Here is a 22,030-nt window from a genome sequence, read left to right as displayed (position 1 = left end):
AAACCAAATGCAGCAATAACCCTTCTCAACAAATCTTAATATTGTAAAATCACAAATTAGAATTTTTTTTCAAACATGTACTTATCTTCATGCTGCCAAGCACTCCTACCCGGGCAGATCCACAATCAGAGCGCCTTACAAAAAACAGATATCAGCGATTTCTTCTCAATGCTTTTTCACTAAGGGGTCCTTTTACTAAGGTGTGCCAAAAAATGGCCTGTGCTAGTGTAGGTGTGTCTGTTAGATGCGTGCAGGTCCATTTTTCACCACATCTGGAAAAAAAGGCCTTTTGGGGGGGGGGGGGGGCGAAAATGGACGTGCAGCAAAATAAAAATTGGCGCACATCCGTTTTGGGCCTGAGACCTTACTGCCACCAATTCACTTAGTGGTAATCGTCAGCGTGCATACAATGCCAATTGCCGCCTAGTTAGCGCCACGTGTCAGAAAATAAAGAATATTTTCCGACGCGCAAAGCGGACTCGTGTAAAAAATGAAATTACTGCCCTGAGCACACAGTAGCCAAGTGGTAGTTCTAAATTGACACACATTGGACATGCTTACGCAGCTTAGTAAAAGGACCCCTAAGCTTTTGATAATCTTTGCATCCTCCCTGAACGCCCGACACTGTGGGTTTCGCAGTCTGCCTCAGGGATTCAGGTACAGCTGCCACAACTGAAAAAAAGAAGGAAACAAAGACACTACACAGCATAGGAACCGGATGCTACAGTGATCATACTTTAAGCACTCCGTGGCCCAAATACAAAGTGGCATCAAATATATGAATAGAGCAGTCACTATACAGTTTGAGCCTTTCACTTTAGGCCTGCTATGCGGCAGGTTGAAACTAAACATATAACTTGTCTGAACAGCAGCTGAATATATATTTTAATTTATTTATTAAGGTTTGCTATACCACCCAACAGGCTATATAGTGCAACAGGGCAGTTTAGAATAACAAAACAGTCTGGATTAATTTTGGCCTGCTCTCACTTCTCCTAAACCAACCCATAAATGTACAGATAGGCCAATTATGTGTTCATTGGCCACTGGTGAAGCATAATTGCCAGCTATCTCCCCCTGAATATTGCCAGATAGCCAGTTAAGTGCCATTTAACTGGCCAGGAGTCACGCCCGACACGCCCCCGGGAACTTTGGTCATCCCTGCGACGGGAAGCAGTTGGGGACGCCCAAAATCGGCTTTCGATTATGCTGATTTGGGCGATCCTGAGAGGACGCCCATCTCCCGATTTGTGTCGAAAGATGGGCGCCCTTCTCTTTCGAAAATAAACCTGATTGTATCATATCTATATTATTTGAATGCCTATTATGGTGTATCAATTGCATTTTGCTGACATTTATCATATTTCTATTATATGAATATTCTACTGTATGGTTTTAATGTGTTGCTGTATCATATTGCTATTACAAGGATTTAATCTGCCTATACAAGTTAACTTCATTATTTTAACTATGTTTTATGCTGACATTTGGAGGCTTATTTTTGAAAGAGAAAAACGCCCAAATTCCGACCTAAATCGGGAGATGGACGTCTTTCTCTTGTGGGTGCCCAAATCGGTATAATCGAAAGCCGATTTTGGGCGTTTCCAACTGCACTCCGTCGCGGGAACGCATAAAGTTGACGGGGGCATGTCGGAGGCGTGGTGAAGGCGGGACTGAGGCGTGGTTATCGGCTAAGCAGAGATGTGCGTGCTCGGCCGATAATGGAAAAAAGAAGGGCGTTTTCAGAGAGAATTTAGGTCACTTTTGTTGGACCCGTTTTTTTCACAAACAGGTCCCAAAAAAGTGCCCTAAATGACCAGATGACCACCGGAGGGAACCGGGGATGACCTCCCCTGACTCCCCCAGTAGTCACTAACCCCCTCCCACCAAAAAAAAACCGAATGTTAAACACTTTTTTCCCAACTTGTAAGCCAGCCTCAAATGTCATCCCCAGCTCCATGACAGCAGTATGCAGGTCCCCGAAGTAATTTTAGTTTAGTTAGTGCTGTGCAGGACCCATGCAGAGAGGAAAAATCGGAAGAAAAAAAAAAAAAAACAAGCAAGTGCAGTCAGGGACGTCTAAATTACCAGGATAGTAAAAGGGGGAATCAAACCAGCAACCTTCTGATTACAAGCTCAGTGCTCTAGCCAGTGCACCACTGATTAGACATCCTTCCCTTTTCATTAAGTCCCTCCAAGTTTCTGTCAGCCAATCACCGCTGTTTAGCTGACACAGATGTCAGCTAAATGAGCTGTGATTGGCTGACAGAAACTTGGAGGGACTTAATGGAAAGGGAAGGACATCTAATCAGTGGTGCACTGGCTAGGGCACTGAGCTTGTAATCAAAAGGTTGCTGGTTCAATTCCCCCTTTTACTATCTTTTAATTTGGACGTCCCTGACTGCACTTGCTTGCTTGTTTTTTTTTTCTTCCGATTTTTCCTCTCTGCATGGGTCCCGCGCAGCACCAACTAAAGTAAAATTGCTCTGGGGACCTGCATACTACTGTCATGGAGCTAGGTATGATATTTGAGGCTGGCATAGAGGCATCTCAGGGGGACTAGTGCACTACGAATGCTGGCCCCTCCCATGACCAAATGCCTTGGATTTGGTCGTTTTTGAGCTGGGATGCTTCGGTTTCGATTATCGCTAAAAAACAAAAACGCCCAGCTCAAAAAACGCCCTAATCCAATGTATTTTCGAAAAAAAAGATGGACGTCCATTTTTTTTGAAAATACAGTTCGGCCCGCCCCTTCACGGACCCGTTCTCGGAGATGGACGTTTTTACAAATGGGCGTTCGCGTTCGATTATGCCCCTCTTGGTCATTTTCCTATGGTTGCCATCTTGGGTGAACCTCTTCATAAAGGCAGTTAATAAGTCTTAATACATAAACACATAAATTAAAATTCATGTCTGACTAGGAGAAATATAGAGTAGAGGTACAAAAAGACAGGTAGATAGTGCAGATGGAGTGGGCCAAGGGTCCAATCTTCTACTATATATATTATTATGAGACTTCAAAAATCTTTGCATTCATTCAGTATCATGTACAATGCAGCAGGATAAACATGTTCCATGTCCCCTCTTGTACTATCACATGTCTTTTGTAGCAGCAAGATGATTTATTGAAATGTTGGCACCTATCAAAGCTCTTTCCTGTAGTTTAAAACCAAATGGAATGGGTGATGAGTGTGATGTGGAGAATGAGGTCTCTGACTGTATGAGGTCTCGTTCTTCACTTGCCCGATCCCTTAAGTCTTTGTCTCCTTCTGTTGCAGGAACTTGCTTCTTCCTGATGGAGTTCCCCCAGAAAGGCAGTGGGCTCGTTTTTATGTCAAGATTTTCCGAGCGGAGGGGCTACCAAGGATGAATACTAGCATCATGGCTAATGTGAAGAAGGCACTCATCGGAGAGAACAAAGACCTTGTGGATCCATATGTCCAAGTGCTCTTTGCAGGACAAAAGGTATGCACTGTTACCACAAGGTTGTTATCACATGGTTCTGTCACACTTTGGCCCAGCAATTTTTGTTGTTTGCATCTAACTCATGTACGTATACATGCATTTCTAAATAAATGCTCCTCTACTGGTTTGTATACATACCTGGGAATGCCCATTCACTAGAAAGGAAACTTACTGCAAAAGTCTTACTCTAAATTGTCTAGGCCCAGGTAGGTAATTCAGGGCCTCATGTGCTACACATTGGTTGAGTTTTTAAGACAGCAATACTGAATATGCATGAATTTATATGTACTGCTTTATAAATGCATTTCTTGCATATTCATTGCAGTGGTGTAGCCAGATGTTCAGTTTTGATGGGGGGGGCTAGCCCAAAGGGGGCGAGCACAAGATTTTGCCTTGCCCACACACTGCTCCCCATGCCCCCCCTTCCTCCCATGACCCCCAACTCAAATTGTAAATACCTGAGCAGGCAGATATCCCCGAGCCCTCCTCCAGAGGGCAAAAACTTCCCTACACTCGCAGTCACAGCACTTTCCATGGGCTACCATCAAGCCTGCCCCTCCCCACACATGCTCAGTTCACATCTCCAAATTTTTTCTGGGTTGTGAATAAAAATAACTACACCTCCAGAGGTGTATCAAAGAATTATACCAGCATACTTATCACCATAATGCAATGTTGTGTATGTCCAGTAGTGCTATTAAAATTCTGAGAATTATTATGTTTTCCTTCATCACAGGGTAAAACGTCTGTCCAGAAAAGCAGTTATGAGCCTATGTGGAATGAGCAGATTATCTTCACTGACATGTTCCCCCCTCTGTGTAAGAGAATGAAAATCCAGATTCGAGACTCAGATAAGGTGAATGATGTTGCAATCGGGACACACTTCATTGACTTCCGGAAGATCTCCAATGAAGGAGACAAAGGTAAAGAGGCTGGAATGTATACGAAACAATTTTCAGACTTCACTAGTCACAACATTTAAAGTTCTACCAGAATATTCGGTGCCTGCTGATATCTGGTTATCAACGCTAAATAGCAGGTATGGTGTTGACCACCACCAATATTTGCATACTGGTGATATTGAGCACCATTTTCCAGGTACACATCCGGAAAACTTAGGACAGCCTTTTTTTTCCTATATCCAAATAGTTATCCAGATACCAGCACTGAACAAATCCCAGCTCTGCTGCCCCTCCCTAGACTACCCCAGCACTATTCAGATAGCGTCAAGGTGGTCTATAGGGATCTTAAGCAGCATTATCCAAATAATGCTGCTGAAAAGGTGCTGATTCCCAGATAAGAGGCTTTGATGGCAAGACCCATACAGGGCAATTCTATAAACTGGGGCTTCAGTATAGGTGCACCAATGTCATGTGGTTAGTACCAAGATTCCATTATAGAATACTAGTGGGTTAGGAACTGATTGAGCGGAAAGTGACAGAGGTTAGTGGTAAACGTTGCATTTTCAAACCAATGGTGTTGGCGTTTACATTTTTCAGGGCTTTCGTAAGGCTGTATAAAATAACTTGTTTTAATCTAGCAATTTGATGAGTTGAAATGGAAATTGTCAGGCTGGAACCATTGTTCAATTTTATTTTATTTTGTTACATGTTCTCTGTTTTACTATATTATGAATGTAATTCTGTAACCTGTTCTGGGCGCTGTTGGGAGGATGGGCTAAATAATGGAATAAATAAATGGAGCTCACTCTGAGGAAAAGGATGCTACCAGTGGTGTACCAAAAGATTTGGTCTTGAGTCTGGCTCTTAGGTAGTATGGTAAGATTTGCTCTTTGCGGATGATACTAAAATCTGCAATAGGGTAGTCACCCCTGATGATGTGGATAATATTAAGAAGGACCTAGAGAAGCATGAAGAATGGTCTAGAATTTGACTACAAAAACCCAAGGGTGCAGTACACTTTAGGGGCTGAAGTACTTTTGTGTATGAAAGAGGAGTGGGACTTGGATGTGTTCATATATGATGATCTTAAGGTGGTCAACAGGTAGAAAAGGCTACAACAAAAGCTAAAGGATGCATTTGTGCATAGGGATAAGAATGGCCAGAAGGAAAAAGAAGATGATAATGCCTCTGTATAAGATCTCTGGTAAGATCTCATTTAGAGTGCTGTCTAGAGTTCTAGAGACCACACATTTAGAAAGATATAATCAGGATGGAGTCAGTCTAGAGGGCAACTACTAAAATGGTCAGTGATGTTCATCATAATTCATATGGGGACAGACTTAAAGATCCCAATATGAATACTTTGGAAGAAAGGCAGGAAAGGGGAGATTTCATAGAGTCATTTAAATACCTCCATGGTATAAATACACAGGAGGTGAGTCTCATCCATTGAAAGGAAGCTTGAGTGGTATAAAATGAGTAGAAGTAAATCGATTTTTTACTCATTCCAAAAGTACAAAGACTAGGGGACACTTGAGGAAGTTGCATGGAAATACTTTTAAAACAAATAGGAGGAAATAGTTTTTCACTCAATGAATAGTTAAGCTCTGGAACTCTTTGCCAGAGGATGTGGTAACAGTGGTTAGCATATCTGTGTTTAAAAAAAGGGTTGGACAAATTCCTGGAGGAAAAGTCCATAGCCTGCTATTGAGACAGACATGGGAAGCAACTGCTTGTCCTGGGATTTGTAGTATGGAGTGTTGCCATGTTTTAGGTTTTTGCCAGGTACTTCTGACCTAGCTTGGCCACTGTTTGGAAAACAGGATACTGGGCTAGATGGACCGTTGGTCTGACCCAGTATATGGCTACTCTTACGTTTTTATGTTCAGAAGTAACCTAAGAAAATACTTCTTTCTGAAAAAGGTAATGAATTCATCCTCCCAGTGGAGGTGGTAGAGATGAAGACTGTATCTGATTTCAAGAAAGCTTGAGACAAGAGCCTAGTATCTCTAAGTGAGAGGAAAGGATAGTAGATGACATGAATGGACAAACTGGATAGGTCAATGGTCTTTATCTGCCTTTGGTTTTCTCTATTTCTGTGGTTCTCATTTTGATTTAGTTGTCACAAGAAGACCATTAATTCAGTGTTGTGACTTGAGAAGATCACACAAACATAGTAGGCTCTCCATAAATATTTGTGGTACATCATATCCTTAAAGGTGTTTATTGTAAAAATGGCCCTGCAAAGCGTTTTTCCATGTGCACTCATTTGACTTTAATGAGCTGCTTTGTATGTATTTGAACTGTAGCAGCCCATTAATGCCAAATTTAAATAAACTTTTGCATGAAGCAGACTTTGCAAGAAAGTTTATTACAGTGAAATAGTTTCACAAACGTGTATCTCACACGTAAACCATGCAAAATGCATGATTTTTGGTGTCTTTGTGTGCTTTTAGGAAGTTTGCACTATTTTTTTATCCACAGTGCACGTTTATGAGGTCACTTCATACTTTAGTACAGAAGACCATAGTACTAGGAATTTGGCCAAACATAGGAGGAGATCACACAGCATCTGAAAATGGCAGTAGGGATGGGCAGCCAAAAAATTAATGTGTCATTTATCCCGGGAAGGAGGGATGGACTCCTGAACAAATGTCATTTAGAATGTGTACTCTTTACATTATTTGCACATTATGAGGGCAGTTCTATAACTTTTTGTCTCCAGTTAGGTCTAACCTAATATGGCAATTCTTATGTTCTTGTGAGACCTCGAGCGAGGATGGGGAGTGGGACAGTGGAATAATGCAGCCAGACAAAAGGAATGTACACTAAAACAAGTATTTATTTACAGGAATTACCAGGCCTGTTACTTCACAGGGTCCAAGTCATAGTGTGGGTGAACCTCTGTGGTTCCGAAACACAGTTATTAACCAGGTCTCTAGCGGCAAGCTTAACAAAGTTTGTGACTGCCAGGGTTGCCATGCCCAAAACACAGACTTTAGCTCTTCTATCTGTGGTACAGGTCTATTAGATTGTAAGCTCTTTGAGCAGGGACTGTCTTTCTTCTATGTTTGTGCAGCGCTGCGTACGCCTTGTAGCGCTATAGAAATGCTAAATAGTAGTAGAAGTAGTAGTAGTAGTACAGGTCTGGCTTTAGCCAGACCTCAAAACAAATATGCAATATTCAGTTCAGTATTAGCAATGGCTTACCTCAGCCAAGTCACAGCGGCTATACACAGTGGCGTTCCTAGGGGGGGCGGTGGGTGCGGTCCACCCTGGGTGCACGCTGCTGGGGGGGGGGGTGCCGCGCGCGCCTGTCCTTCGTTCGTTCCATGCTCCCTCTGCCCCGGAACAGTACCCCCAAGTACCCCCTCAAAAAAAACTCTGGTGGTCACACAGGAAAGAGAGAAAGCAGTTCTTGTTAATGCCCTCAGAAATGTTCTCTCTGGGCATTCATTTCTTTTTGCATTTTCCTTGTCAATGCTTACTACAGATAGAATCTAATAGCTACCCTTTCTATGATCCAAAACAACCTAGGGCTTTTCTTGATAACAGACATTCTGTCCAGCTTCCCGTGACTTAGGGAGTGTATGGATAATGGGATTTATTACTATTATGAAGTCAATTATGATTGTTTATGTTTAGGATTATGATTGCCTTGATGACTGTATTTTTCTTTTTCCATTTTTGGATGTTAACCTTTTTCTTAAGGGGTTCCTCCTCATTTATTGTGGGCTTATAGGAAGTTTAGTGCCTCATTCTGTTTTCTATAGGTGGTGATTTATACCTTGTTATTATTTATCCTTCTGCACTGGAACCTTTTTCTTAAATGCATGGTATATGCTTGTATAATTTGAAAATACAATTAATTAAAAAAAAGAACTGCCCTTCATGTGTAAAGTGGGTGCACTATCAGGCTTATTTTCGAAAGAGAAGGGCGCCCATCTTTTGACACAAATCGGTAGATGGGCGTCCTTCTCTCAGGGTTGCTCATATCGGCATAATCGAAAGCCGATTTTGGACATCCCCAACTGCTTCCTGTCACGGGGATGACCAAAGTTCCCGGGGGCATGTTGGAGGCATAGCAAAGGCGGGACTGGGGCGTGCCTAACAGATGGGCGTCCTCGAGCAATAATGGAAAAAAGAAGGGCATCCCTGACGAGCACTTGGGCAACTTTACTTGGTCAATTTTTTCTTCCGACCAAGCCTCAAAAAGGTGTGCGAACTGACCAGATGACCACCAGAGGGAATCGGGGATGACCTCCTCTGACTCCCCCAGTGGTGACTAACCCCCTCCCACCCTGAAAAAAACAACTTTAAAAACTTTTTTTGCCAGCCTGAAATGTCATACTCAGTTCCATTGCAGCAGTATGCAGGTCCCTGGGAGGGGAGGTATGTGTGTGTCAGCGGAGGCATAGCGAAGGCGTGGACGTCCTTCTTTCAAACATTTTGGATATCCTGAACTGCCCCCCCCCCCCCCAGGGATGGCCAAATTTCAAGGCAGTGGAATGGAGTAGAGTGGCCTAGTGGTTAGAGCACTGGTCTTGCAATCCAGGGGTGGCCAGTTCAAATCCCACTGCTGCTACTTGTGATCCAAAATCCAAATAAATAAATAAAGGGTGTGTTAGAGGCATAGCAGGCATGTATATCCTTCTCACAGAAACACCCAGGCATGGACATCCTTCTCACAGAAACACCCACATTTTGGATGTCCACAACTGTCGTTGCAGGGACAGAGGCATAGTGAAGGACGTCCTTCACCCATACACTAAAAAAAAAAGACGTCCCTGACGAGCACTTGGACATTTTCACCTGGACTTGCATTTTTCTAAGGTTGTAGATGGCAATTTATTTAACATTGTAGTCGGCTATTGTACACACAGCTTGTCTGCATGTCTGAAGCCTTCTTTGGCATGTGCAGAGCAGCCACGCATAATGCTTGGCTGCTCTGCACTGGCTTCCCCTCCTTAGGAAGGAAATCGTGTGCAAATGAGCTAACAGTGAGCAGCTCATTTGCATGCAATTTCCTTCATGCATGCCAGTTCCTTTACGAATCGCTAAGGGATCAGTAAGGGAAGGGCTTTTTCCATTCAGTTAGTGCATCAGTTAGTCCACTGCAGTGCCCCCTAGGGTACCCGGTTGCTGTCCTGGCATGTCAGGAGGACCAGTGCACTATGAATGCTGGCTCCTCCCATGACCAAATGAGTTGGATTTGGTCATTTTTGAGATGGGCGTCCTCAGTTTCCATTATCGCTGAAAACCGGGGACGACCATCTCTAAGGTTGACCATCTCAACATTTATGTCGACCATCTCTAAGGTCGACCTAAATGTTGAGATTTGGGCATCCCTGACTGTATTATCGAAATGAAAGATGGACGCCCATCTTGTTTCGATAATATGGGTTTCCCCACCCTTTCACAGGGATGTACTGTGAGGACGCCCTCAGGAAATGCTCCTCCACATGAAAAATGGCATATTCTTCTTAAAGAGTGCACACTCTTTACCCAATAGTGTTTACATGCAAGAGCCATCACATATGTGTGAACTATCATGCATGTGTGTGCATGCATACACTATCAGGAAAGAGTGCTCACTCTTTAAGAATAGTGCATCCCATTTACACATAGGGACAGATTCAGTAAATGGTGATGAAAAATATGCGCTGGGAAAAACCCATACAGTGCCAGCTCCAGGCTGAACATTCTTTATAGAATAGCGCTTACCCCTGGATTCTATATAGCGCACCTAGCGTTCCAAGCCAAATTCTAAGCAGATTCTATAACAATGCATGTAACTTAATTGGCTTAACAAGCCAATCAGTGTTGATAACAGAGCTCCTAAATTTTAATGCGTGCAGGCAAAATGGGTGTGGTTATTTATGGGGAAATGGGCATTTTGAGGGCATTCTAAAATTTACCTGCATAGTTATAGAATATGACTCAGTGTGTCTAAATCTATACACCAGGATTTATGTCATGTTTTCACTGGTGTAAATGGGATATCAACTAAGCATCCAATATAATAAAATGCACCTCCAACGTTCTGAAGCCGAGAAAGTAAAGCCTTCAAGCTTGAAGCATTCCTGCAACGTTCCGGAACTACGTGTCGTCAGTTGAGGAGATGGAGCCTTACAGAGCGCACGAATGCTTCAAGGCTTGAAAGCTTCACTTTCTCACACACACACACTCACTCTCTGTCTCTCACATACACTCTCTCTCACACACTCTCTCTCTCACACACAGACTCTGTCTCTCTCTCACACACTCTCTCTGTCTCTCTGACACACACACACACTGTCTGTCTGTCTCTCTCACTCATTCTTTCTCACATACACACTCCATCTCTCACCCACACATTCTATTCTATCTCAAACATACACACTCCAAGGAAAAGGGGAGCATGGAACTCGGAGGGGAGGAGAGAGAGGGAGGGAGGGAGGAGAGGAGGGAGAGGAGCGGAGAGGAGAAGGAGGGGGGCCTGCACCTCGGATGGAAGGAGGGCTTGGAACTTGGAGGGGAAGAGATGGAGGGAGGGAAGGAGGGGGTCATGGAACTTGGAGCCCCACACACACACTGTCTCTCACATACACTCTCTTTCACACACTCTATCTCTCTCTCACACACATTCTATCTCTCTCTTTCACACACTCACTCTCACACACATACACTCTGTCTCTCACACACTCTCTGACACAATCACACACACACTCTGTCTGTCTCTCTCTCTCACATTCATTCTCTCTCTCACTCACACACACACTCCATCTCTCACACACACTTTCTCTCTCTCACACACATGCTCTCTCTCTCAAACATATACACTCCGAGGAAAACCTTGCTAGCACCCGTTTCATTTGTATCAGAAACGGGCCTATTTTACTAGTAGTCTATATACCATGCCTAAATCTAGGCACCACTTAAAGAATAAACTTAGGCGGAAATGTTTTCCATACAGATTTTTTAGGCGGCATATATAGAATCTCCCCCTTAGTGTGGATTCCCACTCCCAACTTTGGGCATGAAGATTTACACCAACTGAAACCTGGTATTAATCCTGGTGCACAAGTTGGAAGTGCATCCTCCAAATTCTGTAACACTGTGTGTAACTTTTTGGAACACACCCGACCTATCCATGCCCCTTCCATGGCCACGCCTCCTTTTGGACTGCACACAAGAACATTTAGTCACGGTTCTTTAAAGGATCATGCATAGAGAGTTGTGGGTACAACTCCAAATTAGTGCCAATTAACACCAATAATTGATTGTTACAGCCAATAATTGAGTGTTAATGGCTCATTAACTAATTTAGTTGCACGCAACTCAGGATTCTGCCCAAATTTGGATGACCTTCATAGAATCCGGGGGATAGTGTGCATTCTTTAAGAAGAGTGTGCATTGTTATCAGCGAATGACATCTTGTCACAAATGACAGTCCCTCCCTAGGAGGCAATAGTGACCCAGAAAGATGTAATTCTAGAGCTGAAATAGATAAGAAAATGTATTCTTTTATGCCGAGCCAAAAGCTCACTCTTAGATGTGACAGATTTCCATCTAGAAAAACAAACTAAGTATGGTAGTGCACTGGTCCTTCTAGGTAGAATCAACAATGAGGATCCAGTGAGAACCAGAGGAACGTCATTATTAATGCATAATTCTGATCACAAACTCGACACAGACCAATTTTCGGCATAAAGTTCCTTTCTCAGGAGTCACAACAGCTTTCCGCTTACTCCTCTGTATACAATTGAAAACAAAATGCTGGTAGTGCAAGTAATAATCATCCAGAACGGAACTTGCCAAAAGGAAGCTTAGTATCACTAGTGGCTAAGTGTCATGTTTCCTCTAAGGAGTGGCCTGGTGTGTGCAAATTGTTTTTCATGTGAGCAATAAGTTTTTTAAAATCAACAATTTTTGAGTACCAGTGTTAGCAATGTATTTCTGTATATAGCACAAAAAAAAAAAACCATTTTTGTGAGCAACCATGTAAAATCTGTGACCAACGCTCATTTACTCCGTATTGAGAAAACATTGGTTTGAATGAGTCTGGTTTGTGTCCCCTTGCTGACTTTTTCAGAAGCCAGCATGTTGCCACAAGTGATATTAAGCGTCCTTTTGGCAAGTTCCTTTTTGGATTATCGCTGTTGACTCTACTTAGAGAGCCATTGCACTACCCTACTTTGTTTTATCTGACAAATTTCCATCCACCATTTTAACACAAAGATAATAGAGTTGTTACTTATTTTAAGTATTTATTTGGATTTTTCCTCACACCTTTTTCAGTAGTAGCTCAAGGTGAGTTATAGTCAGGTACATTGGGCATTTCCCTGTCCCTGGAGGGCTCACAATCTAATTTTGTGCCTGAGGCAATGGAGGGTTAAGTGATTTGCCCAAGATCACAAGAAGCAGCAGTAGGATTTGAACTGGGCACCTCTAGGTGTCAAGACCGGTGCTCTAACTACAAGGCTACTCCTCCACTCCATTTCTATTTCCATTTCTATCTTTACAAACATACTTTAAACAAATTGACTTTTCTATATTTTGATGCATTTGTAATGAATATGAGGGAAATGTAACTGTTGATTCTATGATATTTTTGGTCTTGCAGGTTTCCTCCCCACTCTGGGTCCAGCATGGGTGAATATGTATGGCTCTACCCGTAACTACACACTGATGGACGAGCATCAGGACCTGAATGAGGGCCTTGGTGAAGGTGTCTCTTTCCGTTCCCGATTGCTTCTGAGTCTTGCTGTGGAGATCTTAGACATCAGCTCTCCAGAAATTACTAGCTCAACAGATGTGCAAATAGAACCAATCCCATCTGTATCTGATGTAAGCATCACATCCTCACTGATGATCTGAGCACAACTATAAAGATCTCACACTTTAGTACATAAGCTCTTAATTATTAGTCAAATCTTTAAAAGTCACAGTGGCTTACCTGCTGGAGGAATATGCAGCCCAATGTTGAGCAAGTGTCAGGTCCTTATCACTAAACATAGCCTCTTCTACTTCCTGGAGATTTCCAACTGTGCATGTCCTTATGGCACCGGTGCAGAGTCTCTGCTATAGTAGAGAAAACCTGACATGAGCTTTTCCCAAAATATGAATCTGTATTTGAATTTTAAACAGAATTATGTGTCTTTTCCAGATTTAATTTCATGAGTTACAATTAGGAATGCTAGGCTTCTTCTTAAACCCTCTTTAATCATGGGGAAATTCTGCATCACTGCGCACTGCAGAATTTCCCTCCTGTGTTAAATTCTTCACTTACCACACAGAATTCTACACAGGCCCAAAGAGGCAGTAGCAATTCCATTATTGCGCTCTTCATTCCCTCCCCCCCCCCCTCCACACAATACAACCCTGCTTCCATAGCAACCAAGCCATGGGACAGCGTTTGGAATATTGTTCCTCTTACTCCAAGTGTAATCTGTAAAAGTGGAGGAGGAAGAAAGTCGCTGCATGTCAGACTAGTCCTCCTCCTCCACCATTCAGGGCTGACTACAGTATTTGAACCATGAGGGACACCATAGAGCCTCACAGATCAAATACTGCAGTCACTCTTGAGCAACAGTGGAGGAAGAAGTAGCCCTGCATGCAACCACTTTCCTCCTCATTAACATCCCGTAGCTAATTCATACCTCCAACACTCATGTCCCCACAATCCTCACATTAACATCCCAGGTACCCTGTTTCCCCGAAAATAAGACAGTGTCTTATATTAATTTTTGCTCCCAAAGATGCGCTAGGTCTTATTTTCAGGGGATGTCTTATTTTCGGAGAAACACGGTAACATGATTGGATTATTGCTGTTCTTTACTCCAAGGCTTACCTCAATATCAGCTGCAGAGGCTACAAGCTGTTCAAAATACCGTACTACAGTAAAATTGCAGCTTCTTAGAGAAAATGGCCACTGCAACTTTTAGCAGTAGCTTCCTAGAATTTCAACAGCCTTTTTAATTTCACAGCAGCAGGACAAGAAGTCAGCATTAAGTAAATTAAGGGGAAGCCTTGATACAGCTTGGTGAAACATGAGTCGGCACAACAATCCCCCTACAACGTAAAAGAAGGAGACTGAGCAATACAGTGCACAGAATCTCCATTTACCTACCGTAAGATAAGTACAGCATTCTTAGTAAGCTTAGTCCTTAGGGTTCCTAATACCTCCTTCTTCCCCTTCCCCCCATGTACCTTCTGTTGGGACACTCACCCAGTTTTAAAGATGTCAAGAGGCTGCCGAACGTCTGTGGGAAAGGGCAGTGGCAGCTCGACTTCAGCCTTTCCCTTCAATGTCCCGCCCTCGCGGAAACAGGAAATACCTCATCAGAGGAAGGCGGGACACTGACGGGAAAGACTGGACTCGAGCTGCCGCAGCGACTTAAAATAACAGCTGAGCTTTAAACGCAGGGCGGTGTGTCCGGAACGGAATGGAAGGTAATATGTCGGGGAGTTGAGGGTGGGCTCAGCTGGGGGGCAGGAGGCGGAAGATACAATTTGGAGCTAGGTCTTACTTTCGGGGGAGACCTTATATTTAGCAATTCAGCAAAACCTCTACTAAGTCTTATTTTCATGGGATGTCTTATTTTCAGGGAAACAGGGTACTAATACCCCCCATACATACACCCTACCTTGCACTCACAGCTATGCCCTCTCTCCTCATCCAGACACTCACACACTCCATCTATTTACAAACAGCACAATCCCACACACCCATGGATCTACAATCTGCTTACACTCCCACCCCACCCAGTTACTCAAACCCTACCCAGTCACTACCCATGCAATACCACACTAACACAGTCACCTCACCCATCTGTTCAGCAAAACCTGCCTTCATACAATGAACAGAGCACACACTTTTCAGCATGTTTTATTTTAAGCTGTAGTAATTTAATTCATCTGCTTCAGATTTACATTTCACATTATAGTTGCTGATAGTGCATTTGGAGGTTTGGCCCTCATGATTAATTAACTGGCAAGGTACTACAAATAATAACATTATCATCAGTTTCAGATTTACTTACTATAAAGCCAGACATAAATGTGACTGTAATTATCCCTGAGGGTTTTGCTAGTGTCTTCAGCCTCAACACTAAATTACAGCATTGACTGACTGGAGTCAATTTTCCCGAATATAAGATATTCACTGTCTTTCACTCTCGTCCCCATCAGCAAAATATTAAATCTAACACACATCTGTGCTGCCTTCTGTCCAGTATTGGTCTGGTTGTAGAAAACATTTGAGGAGGTGGTGGCAACAGTCTGGTCAGTATTCAGCCATAACAATCAGTATTTTTTTGTTAACACTGGCCACGACAGTTAAGTAAAATACAGATGTTCAGCACCATTATTCGGATTACAGGTTGTGCCAGATATCTATATAGAGCGGTCAGTGCCGGAGCTATCTGAATATTGAGACTGCTATGCAGACGTCTTCCTCTTCTAACTCAATCCGGATAGTTGTCTGGATAATTGTCTATTACCACTATTCAGATAACTCAGTGTTCCATCCGGCTCCAGACCCACACCAGCCCAGCACTATCCTGAAAGTGCTGAGGCAGTCTGTAAAGAAATTCAGCATCACTATCTGCATATTGCTGCTGAGTAGCCATGGATAGCCACAACAAAGGGAATTATCTGGATAATAGCTGCCGTTTTCCCAATAATTCCCTTTCAATATTGGGCAAAGTCAGTTGAACAAGAGTTTTGAAATATGGAGGGCAGTGTTAGAAAAAGGTTGGGAATTTACAGGGAAAGGATTGCTGATGTTGAGCTGTATATGGAAATTTGTGAGCACATCTGTCCAAAGTGGATGAATTTCACCAGGCAGACTGGAGGTCAACCAATAAATAGAGGCAAAATCCAACAAGATGACATATATTGTCAGGCTCAGTCGCCAGATCCGCACCACTCTTTCTCAGTCTCTTCCTTTCTTCACCAAGCACGCCCTTCACTCCCCGAGTCCACAGTCTGCAATCAGTGTTTCAGGACAACAGGCAAATCACCAGAAGTGATTTATTATCTCCTGAGTACATTTAATCTGCTTTAAGGCTTCACAGGCCTTCCCCTCAGTGTAGCTCCACTTTAAACACAGTTCATTTGAGCCCTGCTTGCAATACAGTTCAGCTTAGGCCTGCTTTCCACACAGTTCAATTTGGCCCTACTTTCAATATGGTTTTCTCTAGCACTGCTTCTAATCCAGTACTTAGTGGTACTGCTCTTTCACACAGTTAATGAGCACTGCTTTCAATACAGTTCAATTTAGCACTGCTTTTCAACACTGTTCATTTCCACAGCAATATGGTCTAAATCACTTTCTCACTCTTAGACCTAATGACCCACCTCCCTCATTTGTCAGCACAAAACCACCTGACATCCACCCACAGGGTCAATTCACCAAGGCTTCATTCACTCCCTCAAGTTCAGTTCACAACTCACTTTAAGAGCCCTCCACCAGCACTTCCATTTCCTCCTCATTCTCCCCTTCTTCCACCTCCTCCAGTTCCATTCTCTCTTCCCCTTCCTCTCGGTCTAGGGGCTCCTCCCCTCCCCCATCTGATTCCATCTCCCAATCAAACCCCGGCTCCTCCCTCTCTTGCATAGAATCCTTTCCCTTCACCTGGTCCCTCTGCTGTTGCTGCACTGCCTTCTGGGCCTTGTAGTTCCTTGGTTCTGAATCTCTCTGGTGCTGCACTGCCTTCTGGGGCTTGTAGTTTCTTTGCTCTTCACAATATATAACGTAGAGTTAGAAAAAATGGTCCAGCACATTATGGCAGGGATATCACTTTATTTCAAGGAAAGCCCAATGTGGCCATGTTTCATCTTATGTCTGCATCAGGGACAGATGCAGACATCCAATAATTTATGCAGCATGTATCAAATCATAAAATGCTTTCAAACAGTTATTTTGTTCTTTAAACTCCAGAACCATTTTGGTTACTAACACGCTTATTTTCAAAAGAGAAGGACGCCCATCTTTCAACACAAATCGGGAGATAGGCGTCCTTCTCACAAGGTCGTCCAAATCGGCATAATCGAAAGCCGATTTTTTGACACCCTCGACTGCTTTCCATCGCGGGGACGACCAAAGTTCATGGGGGCGTGTCGACAGGGTAGCGAAGGCGGGAATGGGGCGTGATTAGGAGATGGTCGTCCTCGGCCGATAATAGAAAAAAGAAGGGTGTCCCTGACGAGCACTTGGCCGACTTTACTTGGTCCATTTTTTTTCACGACCAAGCCTCAAAAAGGTGCCTGAACTGACCAGATGACCACTGGAGGGAATGGGGGATGACCGCCCCTTACTCGCCCAGTGGTCACTAACCCCCTCCCACCATAAACAACAAGTTTAAAAATACTTTTTTGCCAGCCTCTATGCCAGCCTCAAATGCCATACTCAGGTCCATCACAGCAGTATACAGGTCCCTGGAGAAGTTGTAGTGGGTGCAGTGTACTTCAGGCAGGCGGACCTGGGGGGGAGGGGGGTTGGGGGGCTCAGCACCCAAGGTAAGGGAGCTATGTACCTGGGAGCAATTTGTGAAGTCCACTGCAGTGGCCCCTAGGGTGCCTGGTTGGTGTCCTAGCATGTGAGGGGGACCAGTGCACTACGAATGCTGGCTCCTCCCATGACCAAAGGGCTTGGATTTGGACGTTTTTAAGATAGACGTCTTTGGTTTCCATTATCACCGAAAATCAAGGATGACCATCTCTAAGGTCGACCTAAATGTCAAGATTTGGGCATCCCCCACCGTATTTTGGAAACGAAAGATGGACATCCATCTTGTTTCGATAATACGTGTTGCCCCGCCCCTTCGCGGCACTGTCCTTAGAGTTGGGCGCCCTTAGAGATGGTCATCCCTGTTTGAAAATGCCTCTCTAAGTTGTCTTACAAAGTTCAAAATAGGGCATTGGTGATGCTTTTTCATTTTGGAAATAGCCAAAAAATAGATTAATCTGTGCATGTATGCAAAACAGTTTGTTAAAACTAATCGCTGTTAGAACTTGTGCTTTGTATTTGGTAGTTCTAATGATTATAAAAATATAGAATAGTAAGCCTTGGCAACAATAACTCATAAAGCAGCAAAATTATGTAAGACCCTATGAATAGCAGCTGTATGAAGAGCTAAATTAAATTCTAGACCTTAGTAGATAATGTCCTTAGTATATAGTGAATGTGGATCATGTCATGGTCTTGTTATCTGCTCCTAATTCAGCATGTAACCCAGGTCTCCATAACCAGCTCAATTCTCTCTCTCTCTCTCTCTCTCTCTGACTGACCCGGGCCACAAAAAAGAAACCTGAAAACCTTTTTCCCTTTCTACCACTCACTTTCCATACACACAGTTCAGGTTCTCTCAGTCAAAATTGGGCCCAGGCCGGGGCTAGATAAATATCTGGAAGGCCGTAGGATATTAAGCTGGGCTTTTTCTCGAGTGCCCTGGACCAGTCCAAGAGTCAGCTCTACTTGCCATGCCAAGGAGTTAATTTTTTTTATGCAAACTTTACTGAACTCTGCAACAGGCAGTTAATCCAAACTCCTTAAATCCTTATGTACAGTTAGATTTTGGTTTAAGAGATTTTCTGTCCATCCAAGACTATTTGGTACTGTCTTATCCACTAAGAGGCCGATATTCAGAAAGATATGGCCAAAGTTAAACCGGATATTCAATGCCAGTCAAGGGAAATGGCCCAGCATTGAATATTCGGGTTCAGCGCGGACTGCGGGAGACAGCTCGGCTATCTCCCGCAGTCTGAAAATTGGGCGGTCATTGTACGACTTCTTATAACATCCCAAAATATGTACATATATACAACTCTTCCAGTCTATCACCCATCCCTTTGGGCTGTATAATCCAAGGCTGTGCTGGTAGCATTGATGGTCACCAGCAAACTCCTCCAGGATAAGACCTCCCTGTCTGTCCTCTCCTCCAGAGTTGCACTTCACTGAGCTTCACCCTCTGGCCTTGAACAGGCTCTTTCCTGTTTCTGCTCTCGAGCTGGGCTTCCTTTGCCCACCCAGAACACTCCTCTCAACCAGTTACTACCTTTGTTTACAATAACTCCCCCTTAACGCGGCCTTAGGTTATCTGATGGGGATGAAGGTAACCAAAGACCATGTGCACTGGCAAACAATAATTTTTATTACCTTCAAGCTCTGCCTCTACTGTCAATCAATAACTAGAAACAGTTCCCTCTGCAACTTATTCCAAACACACACCATCTAGGCTGGATCTCAGTCCACCCACAGCTGAGGGACTCTAAAGAGCTCTATCACGATGACCTTAATAATCCCCATTATAATGGGGGATTACACTCGTAAAATGGACGTTTAAGCTAGTTGCTTCAGTGGCTTTCTGTGATTTAAACAAAAAAAAGTCTTTTAAGATAAATAGAGTATTGTACACAGTTCTCTCAGTTTGTGGGGACTTATAGGAAATATTTATACTTGTTTTTAAATAAAAATGAAGCAAAGTTTATATGAGAAACTTGATACCTTCAATATCTGAAAATGTATATTTTAATTAGACAAAGGTATTCTTGAAACATATTACTAGCTCTGTGTGCTTATAATTTGTTCCTGATGTGGATGTTGTTGGTTGAGATAGTACAGTAGCAGTCATTCACAGCTATTATGGGGGGTGCTAGGGTTGGAAAAATGAGGCAACATTTGAGCTGCTCACTAAGGGGTCCTTTTACAAAGGTGCACTGAAAAATGGCCTGCGGTAGTGTAGATGTGGGTTTTGGGCGCGTGCAGAACCATGTATTCAGCGCACCTACAAAAAATGCCTTTTTAAAATTTTTGCCGAAAATGGACATGTGGCAAAATGAAAATTGCCGCAAGTCCATTTTGGGTCTGAGACCTTACCGCCAGCCATTGACCTAGCGGTAAAGTCTCACGCAGTAACCTGGTGGTAATGACCTAGGTGCGCCAAATGCCACATGGTGTGCATCCGATACGCGCGGCAGAAAAATATTATTTTACAGACGCTCGTATCGAACACGCACCAAAAATGAAATTACCACAAGAGCCACGTGGTAGCCATTTGGTACGTGTTGAGCGTGCGTAGACGATTACGCAGCTTAGTAAAAGGGCCCCTAAATGTCAAGTAGTCTTTTGTTTCTAAGTACCATCACATTATCACCCCTAATGGTATGTTTTATTCACAGAACTGCACTGGGAAAATGGAAGAGTTCTTCCTTTTCGGTGCCTTCCTGGAGGCTACAATGGTTGACCGAAAGAGCGGAGATAAGCCAATTAACTTTGAAGTCACAATAGGTTTGTAGACATGACAGTTGCTAATGATAAGCCACTACAGTTTCCAGCACCTTATTTGTTAATGTTTTATTTACATGGATAAAACTCACTCCTTTTTCAGTAGTAGCTCAAGGTGAGTTACATTCCGTTATTACGGAAGGCTCATATAATCTAATTTTGTACCTGAGGCACTGGAGAACCAAGTGATTTGCTCAAGATCACAAGGAGTAACATTAGGATTTCAACCAAGCACCCCCCCCCCCCCCCCCCCCCCCCAGATATCAAACCCAGTGCTCTAGCCACTAGGCTACTTCAAAGATAGGTTTTGGTTATACTAATATTATTTGAAACAGACAGTGGATCTTGTTCCACATACAGGCTCATTTTCAAAGCACTTAGCCTCCCAAAGTTCCATAGAAACCTATGGAACTTAGCCTCCCAAAGTGCTTTGAAAATATGCCTATGAGTCTCCCTATTTTATTGTTGAGTTCAATTAGCACATCCTGAAAAAAAGCCATATGTGAAGTATCCGTACAGTGGCAATATTTAGCCACCATGCAGACATGGGTGAATATTCAGTCACTATGTTTTTTTTTAAACACCAGCTGTGGCAGTTAAATAGGACATGCACATTCAGCGACCAAAATAATTAAGGGGATGGAACTCCTCTCATATGAGGAAAGGCTTAAGAGGTTAGGACTCTTCAGCTTGGAAAAGAGATGGCTGAAGGGAGATATGATTGAGGTCTACAAAGTACTTAGTGGTGTAGAACAGGTAGATGTGAATCAATTATTTACTCTTTCAAAAAGTAGAAAGACTAGGGCACACTCAAGGAAGTTGCATGGTACTACTTTTAAAACAAACAGGAGGATATATTTTTTCACTCAATGAATAGTTAAGCTCTGGAACTCGTTGCCAGAGGCTCTGCTTTAAAAAAATTTGGACAAGTTCTTGGAAGAAAAGTCCATAGTCTTCTACTAAGACAGACAGGGGAAGCCACTGCTTGCCCTGGGATTCACAGCATGGAATGTTGCTACTATTTGGCTTTCTGCCAGATACTTGTTCCTGAATTGGCCACTGCTGAAAGCAAGATACTGGGCTAGATGGACCATTGTTCTGACCCAGTATGGCTATTCTTATGTTCTTATGTGCCGTATTGTCTGGATAGCAAGTGACACTGAGTATACATGTACAGCAGGCAGCATCAAATCTATCCGGATAGCAACAATATTTAGACCACTAGCAGTTTATCCAATACTGGTCTGAATATTGTTGCTCTCTGGATAACTTACCACTCCACCTACACTCGACCCATGCACTATCCTAGCACAATCTGGAAAGTGGCAAAGCAGTCTGTCAGGATTTTCAGCACCACTGTCAGGGCTGGCCCAACCATTAAGCAAGATTAGGC

General features: G+C 43.2%; 1 protein-coding gene across 4 annotated transcripts in view; it reads left to right on the top strand.

Annotated features, from left to right (window-relative positions):
• Positions 1 to 22,030, top strand: part of OTOF (otoferlin) — a 762,055-nt gene that overhangs the window by 581,989 nt on the left and 158,036 nt on the right. For all 4 annotated transcript variants that reach the window (XM_030198653.1, XM_030198655.1, XM_030198656.1 and 1 more), the window contains 4 exons: positions 3,279 to 3,465; positions 4,202 to 4,388; positions 12,973 to 13,196; positions 20,532 to 20,640. In XM_030198653.1, coding sequence (XP_030054513.1) covers positions 3,279 to 3,465; positions 4,202 to 4,388; positions 12,973 to 13,196; positions 20,532 to 20,640 — 707 coding nt within the window. The remainder of the gene's footprint in view (positions 1 to 3,278; positions 3,466 to 4,201; positions 4,389 to 12,972; positions 13,197 to 20,531; positions 20,641 to 22,030) is intronic.

This window comes from Microcaecilia unicolor, chromosome 3 (genome assembly GCF_901765095.1).
Source record: "Microcaecilia unicolor chromosome 3, aMicUni1.1, whole genome shotgun sequence".
Lineage (NCBI taxonomy): Eukaryota > Metazoa > Chordata > Amphibia > Gymnophiona > Siphonopidae > Microcaecilia > Microcaecilia unicolor.
The sequence above is the reverse complement of the archived record's forward strand: the minus strand, read 5'-3'. Positions and strand labels throughout refer to the sequence as shown.